A 10,037-nucleotide genomic window follows, 5' to 3' on the forward strand; every position below is an offset into this window, starting at 1 on the left:
CAGCCACAAACAAATTGCCCTGTAGAAAGATCAGTTAGAAGAAGTTACCTTTTAGAGAGTTCAGCTACAAAGAAACCATTCTTTAAAGAGCTCAACTGCAAACAAATCATCTGTACAGAATTCAGCTACAAACAAATCACCCTGTAGAGAGATCAGCTAGAAGAAGTTAGCTTGTAGAGAGTTCAGCTACAAAGAAACCATCATTTAGAAAGTTCAGCTTCAAACAAATCACCTGTAGAGAGTTCAGCTACAAACAAATCTCCCTGTAGAGAGATCAGTTAGAAGAAGTCACCTTGTAGAAAGTTCAGTTACAAAGAAACCACCATGTAGAGAGTTCAGCTACAAACTAGTCACCTTGTAGAGACATCAGCTAGAAAAGTTATCTTGTAGAGAGTTCAGCTACAAAGAAACCATTCTGTAAAGAGCTCAGCTGCAAACAAATCACCTGTACAGAATTCAGCTACAAACAAATCACCCTGTAGAGAGATCAGCTAGAAGAAATTACCTTGTAGATAGTTCAGCTACAAACAAATCACCCTGTAGAAAGATCAGTTAGAAGAAGTTACTTTGCAGAGAGTTCAGCTACAAAGAAACCATTTTGTAAAGCGCTCAGCTGCAAACAAATCACCTGTACAGAATTCAGCTACAAACAAATCACCCTGTAGAGAGATCAGCTAGAAGAAATTACCTTGTAGATAGTTCAGCTACAAACAAATCACCCTGTAGAAAGATCAGTTAGAAGAAGTTACTTTGTAGAGAGTTCAGCTACAAAGAAACCATTTTGTAAAGAGCTCAGCTGCAAACAAATCACCTGTACAGAATTCAGCTACAAACAAATCTCCCTGTAGAGAGATCAGCTAGAAGAAATTACCTTGTAGAGAGTTCAGCTACAAAGAAACCATCATGTAGAGAGTTCAGCTGCAAAGAAATCACCACTGCCCAAATTTCAAGACAATAGCTCTTTCCAATCTGAAGTTATCAATTGTCAAAGTTGGCAAATTGGATATGTGGAAGGCCCCTTTTCGCAAATCCGGTCACATATGTATTATATGTGACCGGATTTACGAAAAAGGGTCTTCCACACACATCCAATTCTATGAACTTGAATGACCATACCTTTATGCTCAAAGAAGATACTAACCTGAAATTTTGTTCATGTATTAACCTATGTTGTTACTCATCACTGTCCAAATTTCAAGGCAATACTATTTTCCTATCTGACATTATGAACTGCCAAAGTTCGCAAATTGGATGTGTGTGGAAGACCCCTTTTCGCAAATCCGGTCACATATATATAATTTGTACATTTCCTGATAAAATATTTAAAGTACATCTACTTCATCTTTTCTTCTTCCTGTAGTAAAGAAAAAAAACATAGGTTAAAAAAGTCCCAAAGCTGGCCATAGGCCGGCTTTGGGGTATACAAATACAAAAAGAAATGAAATCTAATCCAAAACAGCCAAGCTGTAAAAAAAGTGTGCGGCCCTCAGAAAGGCTATGGTGAAAAAAGATGTGAAATCCAAGGTGGCGGCCAAGAAATGGCTGTGATGGTAGGTTAATGGTAAAAATTTTAATAATGACAATTCAGGTAAATTTTGTGAAGCGGCACAAAAATTCACCTGAATTGTCGTTATTAAAATTTTTACCATTAACCTACCATCACAGCCATTTCTTGGCCGCCACTTTGGATTTCACATCTTTTTTCACCATAGCCTTTCTGAGGGCCGCACACTTTTTTTACAGCTTGGCTGTTTTGGATTAGATATCATTAGCCTGGACAAAACCCAAGCATGCGACGTTAATTGAGTATAATGACTTCACTGGTAGAACCAAATCCATCTAGTTACAGGCTAAAAATGACACCTGACTGACTTTAAACGCATTGTTGATAAAATAATTTAGTCTTGCACATGCTGGGAAGAATTTACACTGAGCAATAATGCTTTAAAAGGGATCAGTGAAGGGCTGACTATGGCGTGTACAATGTACACTACGTATGTATGGTAAAATTATTGGTTTCACAAATACAGGCAATAATATGAATGTGAACAACACGTGTATATTGTTCCTAAGATCGGTCATCGTGTGCTGTGGCTAGCCAATCATCATAGTTTGCTGCCAGACTATGATATCATCCCAATTTCATAATTAACGCATGTACAACTCTTTCATTCTTATTAGCAGTTATAGAAAGACATTGTGTATTTACACCATGAATAATTTATGATCAGGTAATTTTAACATCTATGCATGTGTGGGTGTATAAGTATGGATCTAGGATTTTCCCTAGTGTAAGTGTGATGCCACCATGATTGAGGTAAATTAAAACATAAAGGAGAATCTACCAATTAATTAGGAATAAAGGCTATCTCATGCAGAGTGGTATGCAAAGCATACCAACCTATACATGTGGGAAGTTTGGGTATGATCCCCCAACCCTAGTGTGACATTGAAATTGAATCTAACAGTGTTATTATATATGCTGTTCATCATTGTTTGACTACTGATATTGCATTTACGTATTATGTGGCAAGCTTTTGCCTTTTATAAAAAATATTATAGATGCCCAGCCTTGGGCTTGACAATACCTTTTGTATCTTCTACCTCCTTAATAGTAATTAGAAGGTAGCACTGACTAATGTGATGGTTAATCAAATTAACGATAACATACATAGCTGGATCTTGCCAACAGACAGCTCATCTATGGATTGCATTTATTCTTGTGCTGGTTTAGTACATTTTTCTATACAGTACTTGTTGCGGTTATAGTATAAACTTCTGATGATCTACGTATCACCTGGTGAAAAACCAGGACTAAGGACATGCAAACTTGATTACTTGTTCAGCATCCACAAAAGTTTAGATTTGCGTGAAGTTGGGAGGTAATTTTCACTATTCATCATTAAAGAAAATCTGCAGGCTATCTGTTAATGTCAAAACTTTATAACAGGCTAATAATGCCTATATACATTTCATGACTTCGTAGAACAAAGGATGTTTTCTGTGCTGTAAAATGATAGTTAATCTTCTCACATACCAGTACGCATGTGACCATTACAATTATAACAGCAATAGTGAAATTTGAGGTGGTTAATGTGATCTTTGTCTGCCCACTGACCAGATTCACTATAGCCATATAAAGCACCAGAATGTACAGAAATTTCCTATGTGATGATGTCAGTGGACAGTAATGTCTGGCTGATCAGTCTTATTGACTATGTGACAGTTAAAAGTACACTAAGATACTGATGTGTATAGCTTAATGGCACCAGTCATGATTATAGTTGTAGACAAAATCATATTTTTTTACATCCTCCTAGATATACATGATTTTCTTTCTCTGTTATCATGTACATACGTATAACGATGCAAAGTTTAAAAATTAAATAAATTCGCACTTTAACTTTTGCAACTATTCACAATTAAATCATTTACAGGAAAGAAGAAGCAGCTGCAGTTTTCTATGAAACAGCACTAAACCATAGGTATAGACATAGTTTGTACTGCCAGTAGTTATGTCATACTTTGTTAGCTATAATGTGGTTAGGTTCTATTATAGTGGTAAAATAGTGATAGGGAGCTACAATCCTCACCTCCTAACTCCACCACTTGTCTTAATTAAGATATGATGTATATATGATGCTTGAAATTTGCCCTGGTCTTCGATGTTGCATACACCATATGTTAAATACACCAGCTGATCATGAGCAGCAGTGAAATTAAGTATGTAGGTATAGTAGCCACAGTATATGCACTTTAAACAACGTGATCTTCCACTGAACTTCCATAGCTGGACGAATGAAGGCTGCTTTCAGCAAGGGTCTATAATCTTGCATGCAGCATGCATGGGCAAAGCAACTATTCTGCTCCTTTGGTTTTGGGGACCATCAGTAGATGTTCCTGGGGATAAGGCTACTATAATATACCCAACATTACTATCATGCTTGCCAAAATTATACCACCACCTTTGTAAGCAATGTAATTTGATCGCAAATGCATCTACAGTGATGTTTAGCCTCAGATTAATTTCCTTATGAAAGACCTTTATAAGTTACTTTCTGATAGCTTCATTTTACTGTATTCTATGAATGTTCTATTAGATCTTCTAATTGCTCTGTTCAATCTTTTCATATCATAATCAGCACAGACCAAATATTCTTACATTTACAGTTGCTTCAAAATGCCAGCATCTAATACTCTCAAACTTATACTGACATAATTGCTGCATCCCTAAAAGAAGTTGACTTAACTGTACGAGTACATACCATAATTCGCTTTATTTTCGTGCAAAAATTTTTCAGTCGTGTAAAAATATTTTTGTATGATTTATATGAATGACTACTTTATTAGAGTAGTTCGATCTTGTATAAAAATTTTCGTGTAAGAAATTTTCGTACTATACGAAAGCAAATTATGGTATGACACAAAAATAAACCAAATCAAATGTATCATGCATACTACTAATCATAAACATTTCATCATGTCATACAGTGTATGTGCACTTTGTTGCCAGCAAAAGTACATGTGCTGTGTAGAGTTTATACTGGTAAACTCCAATACATTTGAGTAATAAGACTTTTATCAATACTTATTATTACTGTGGGTTGGCCTTTGCATCAAAGAAGTATAAAACATGTATAGTGTGCATGTATGTGCATACAGTTAAGCTATTATTCATCGTCATCTGACTTTTTCACTTCTGCAAGACACTTACTTATCTCCTCCACTTTCATCAGGTAAACTAGCCTCTGCTTTTACCTTTCCTTTGTCCTTGTGATACTTGACGTACACTAGTACAGCAACAACCAGCAAGACAATGATCACTACAACTAGAACAGAAACTATTACTATTACAGCTATTACACCGCCTGATACGCCTTCTGATTCCTCTGTACACCTGTTAGTGTTGTGGTCATATGACTCATCACTTCCGCAAATGCATCGAAATGATCCGATGGTGTTAACACATTCTCTAGGACATGAATTAACATCACATTCATCAATGTCATTACATGTGAACTGGTCTGAATTGAGCATGTATCCAGTTAAACAGGAACAGAAAAATGAGCCATTTGTATTATTACATGTTTGCTGACATCCTCCATTATCAGTTGCACATTCATCAATATCTGTTTGGATATACAGATGAATCGTGTATAGATACAGTATATAATTATAGTAAAGCTGCATACACAAAATATACCTTAAAACCCTTGTTAAACTACTAATGAGTGTAAATTGTGAAAGAACATTTTCTGGATTTATTTTTAAATTGTGTAAGTATGTTGAGACCCCTGACCCAGATGTCCACTGGGCAACTTGTATTGCCTAAGGAATAAGCACCACCTCAGGGTAAAGAGCTAGATGACTAATCTGAACTACGATTCAGTAGACTCTTCTCCATAGTTGGTTATCATGCTGCTTTGACAACTGTAAATGTATGATACACGTGAGATATGTATACTTGACAGTTGACACAACTGCTAAAAACTAGGGATCAGCTTAGTATGCTTATTTTACTGCCTATTGTGCTATACTGGCTCACTTTTTAAACATTGGGTGGGCCAAACTGTTATATACTTGATAGAGGTAAAAGTCACTGCACACTGTGCTTCCAAAATGCAAAGCATTTTTCTCTCTAGAGGGGTCTGGGGGCATGCCCCCCAGGAAATTCATTGAAATTCAGATGCCTGATAATGAAAATTATGATAATTTGGACAGAAAATTTGTTAAATGTAATCAGTAGTCTTATAGCTAGCTGGTATCCAGCTTAAAATTTTTGCCAGTCCATCTTTCCATTTGTTGAAAGCTGCTGGCAATGCAATGTTGGTAAATCAACCATTTAATATTAATATTATTAAACTTACAAAGGCTTGTTGTATAAGCTATGTATTTTCTTCTCCCTGTGGCAAGTGTGGCAAAACACTTCTTTATCATCATAATGAAGAAAGCTCATGAATCTTGTCCATGCAGTTCAAGTTCAATGACGACATGTGTTGTCACGTATGTTGAGGCCCTAAATGCCTAAATAAATGCCATAAACGCCTGGCCTCCTACAACTATGACAAACAATGTCAACAGCAGCTGTTACAAGGAGAAACATGGCCAGCCGCTTCAATGATGGTTGGAAACCAGGCATCAGAGTAATTAAACTGGTTTGCTCAGTTAAAATATTTAGCCAGGAATTATTGGGTGGGCCATGGCCTACCTGGCCCAACCTGCTGAGCTGGCCTTGATACTATGCAGTACATTAAAGGCCTACTATTATTGCTATTTTTTATTGTTTAGTTAATGAACACCATATTTTATATATACTTTAAAGCATACATACAGGAGATTTACATTAATAATGTCAGTCGAGTTCAACTCGAACTTTAGAGTGAAAGATGATTCCTTAACATTGTATAAGTCCTTAGCAACACTGTCTTCTGTAATTGATGAACACTAACTTCAGTTAACTGGAGAAGTTCAAAATTCTTAACACTCTTTTCATGTAGGGAACCCAGACCAATGGCACTATCTCAACTTTCTGGGTGTTCCACAATAGCTGAAGCTCAATTTCCAAGTCCAAATACTTTTCAATTTTCTCCTTATGTATATCAACTACATGGCATTATTATTTAATTAATTCACAGATAAAACTGGTACAGAAATCCCACACCATTATTATTATTATAATTGTTATTACTAGGCCCGGGGCACATACAACTAAATACAATATGATACTTTTACTATTAAGTAGATTTTACCTAGAATTTTTTTATAAAGTAGGAATTAACTGAGGTAAACAGCCATGATAGTAATGGCTCTCGATCAGTGGTTTAGGATTTGAATGTTCAGTATAGAGGTCCCTGGTTCAAACTCTGGTAAGTTTTTCATACACTTTACCCTCTGTGACTCTTTTCCCTCTGCGACTGTTCTATTAGAGCATCTTGACCCTGTGATTTACAGCTGTTTGATTTTTGCTCTGTAACTCTGTGTCTGTTATTTCTTTGCCTTTGTAACCATCACAAGCACATCACAAAGCACTGCTACAATGGCTAACCTATGTACACACCAAATTTCAAGTTCTTCCCATAAGTGGTTTACCCTGTAGCTGTGACAAAGTTTGATCTTTTTTCGTGAAGAAACGTTCATAGCATCGTGAATATTTATCAGATTCCTTGCAAATTTAGTACATGAATTCACCTTTATAGTATTATGCTCTTTATCTGTACCAATTTCAAGGTAATCAAATTTTGCAATGTGTGCAAAGAATAATTTAAGCCCCCATAGACCCTTTAAGAACAAGGAATATAATAAAAAGTTAAAAAAAAAGAAAAAATCAAAACTTTGGCCTCCTATATATCACGAATGGCTGGAGCAGATTTAATCAAATTTGCTGTGTGGCTTACCGCCCATGGAGCTATTCAGGCATGAAAATAGCGTTTTCTGCTCAGTGGTTAAGGATCTGGGTATTAGGTGTGGAGGTCCCTGGTTTGACCCAGTAAGATTTTTTCAACTTTTTGTGCACTTTTTCCCCTGCAGTGACTGCTCTTTCTTGACCTCACGTTTCACATTTGTTTGATTTTTGCTTTATAACTCTGTAGCTATAACTTCGTTGTTTTTCAAACCATTAAAAGGCACAGCTATACTATGATCAGGCCATGTACACACCAAATTTTAAGTTATTCCTATACAAGGTTACTCTGTAGCCATGACAAAAGTTTGGACATTTCTATGCAACAGAAGTTCATAGCACAGTGTACATTTTCAGTTTCATAGCAAACTTAGTACGTGAATTCACCTTTATAATCACGTTCTTTATTTGTGGAAAAAGGTCAAGGAAATCAAGATACACATTTGCATTTTATAACAATTTTTCTAAAGTGTATGAAATGAACACTCACTATACACATGGTGTGGAGTGCCGGGCACAACACAAACTAAGTGCAAAATTTGTACACCATTTTCTTACCTATACGTGTATCTGGATCAGATGAATCATAAGTGTACCCATCCAAGCAAGTACATTCAAAAACCCTGTTTATGTTGCTGCATTGCTGATTATCAGTGCATGATCCAGAGTTGTTGGCTGACAAACATTCATCAGTACCTAAATAAGATTGGATGATCAATCTCATACATAATTCTCCTCAACAAGGTACACACATGTATACAGCACACAAAGTTATTATGTGATTATGTTATGTAATTCATACCATTAAATATGACAGTGCAAAGCTCCTCAGGGAATAAGTTATTAGCATCAGTGGTCATGTTACGAATAAAACTGACATCAGCGCTTGGTTCAAATGACACAGAAGACAAGTTAGCACAATACAAAGCTCCACCAGTCGATCCTCTGTTACTAGTAAATGTTGCTGATGTTGAGCCATCTTCAAATGACACAACGCAATGATTTACCACTGTCATTGTCAAAAACTATCCTAAAAGTTTTGGCAACAATTGGTATGGTGTCTACCTCAGAAAATATTGCTCCGCCACTTTCAACTGCACTATTGTTTTCAAAAGTCACTTCCACGTTATTACCAAACAAAAAGCTACTACCATCAGACAAGTACAATATGTAAATAGCTTCACCATTGTTGGCAGCTGAATTGTTGGTAAAGTGTACAATGGACCCACTACTAAATATTACAGTGGAGTTAAAGCAGAACATGCCTGCACCATCATTAGCCATGTTTTGTTGAAACAATATGGTGCCACAAAGACTTACGTTACTCTGGGAGACTTGAACTGATATACCTTCATTGCTAGTAAACACAGAATTTTACAAAATGATACTTCATACCCATTGCCATTAGAACTATTAATGTATACCACACTTTCAGCTGGTCCATTTGAAATGAAGTTACAGTTGTTAATTGTGAGCAGTGGCTGTTGATTTCCCTGGCTAAAGATGTGTAATACACTGATACACCTTGACCATCATACTCATTGTTATTTGCAAACTGACAATTGTCTATAGTCACACCTCCTGACATCATTGATAATGACAACACCTGTCCTGCCGAATCATTAAAAGTGCAGCTTTGAACTGTGACCTCAGAAGAGTTGTAAAAACTAATTGCTGGACTGAAACCATCTGAGTTGTTATAACCACACCCTTGCCAAGTGATTCCTTCAATGGTCACATTACCAGAAGACACGAACCGTACACCGCTAGAATTGGTGCAATAGACGGTAGGATTATTGCTTCCAGTTATTACAACATCGTTAACATTTTCTGTCAACAGGTTAGTGGCGAGAGGTATCGCGCCTGAAATATCTATGATCACATTAGGTCTACTAGCAACATTTGTCAGTACATCGAGAAGAGAGTTAAAAACACAATTCCCAGTCAAACAACACTGTTGAACAGTCTGGTTAGCATTGACGATCTGATCAGCACTGACTGACTGAGTATTATTATTATTTATATATTGTTAATCAGCAGGACCTTCCAGGGGTATAATGCTGATGTGCAATTTCATGTGTACAATTTCAATTAGTTACTTAACTATATAAGTATGTACAATTACGACAAGTTACTTAATTATATATATAATTATGTACAATTACAATGATAAACTATAAAATATAAAATATATACAATTACGATAAGTTACTTAACTATATATATATAGAAGAGGCTAATTTTTGCTTAAATTCTTCAACACAGTCAGTCTCAATAATCTCATCATCTAATCTATTCCATTCTGGTACAGTTCTTGGGAGGAAGGAATATTTATATACATCAATTTTTGGTTGGTAAGGTACTAGTTTAAAGTTGTGTGAGTGTCGAGTCCGTAATACAGTAGATTTAAATGGGAGGTAGAGTAAGTCATCAATAACCGGACGATCCTTTTCCCGGACACCTGTAGTTGCCAAACGGATAAACCAATCAGTCTAAAATTTGGAGCATATAAAGGTCTAGGCTAAAGTACTTCGAATATAAAATTTCAGCCTGAACGGTTGAAGCAGCTAGGAATACAAAGCCAATATGTCTGTCCGGAAAAGCAATCAATAACCGGACAAAGCGATCAATAATCCAG

At 36.1% G+C, this 10,037-nt stretch overlaps 1 protein-coding gene across 1 annotated transcript; it reads right to left on the reverse strand.

Annotated features, from left to right (window-relative positions):
- Positions 1-4,703: 4,703 nt before the first annotated feature.
- LOC136248485 (EGF-containing fibulin-like extracellular matrix protein 1) lies at positions 4,704-8,300 on the reverse strand. Its single transcript, XM_066040265.1, has 3 exons — positions 8,202-8,300; positions 7,958-8,095; positions 4,704-5,129 (listed from the first exon to the last, which is right to left on the reverse strand). Exons 1-3 carry the CDS (start codon positions 8,257-8,259, stop codon positions 4,711-4,713), a joined length of 615 nt encoding a protein of 204 aa, XP_065896337.1. The 5' UTR covers positions 8,260-8,300; the 3' UTR covers positions 4,704-4,710.
- Positions 8,301-10,037: the final 1,737 nt, after the last annotated feature.

The sequence above is a fragment of the Dysidea avara genome, chromosome 1 (assembly GCF_963678975.1).
Source record: "Dysidea avara chromosome 1, odDysAvar1.4, whole genome shotgun sequence".
NCBI classification, from domain to species: Eukaryota; Metazoa; Porifera; class Demospongiae; order Dictyoceratida; family Dysideidae; genus Dysidea; species Dysidea avara.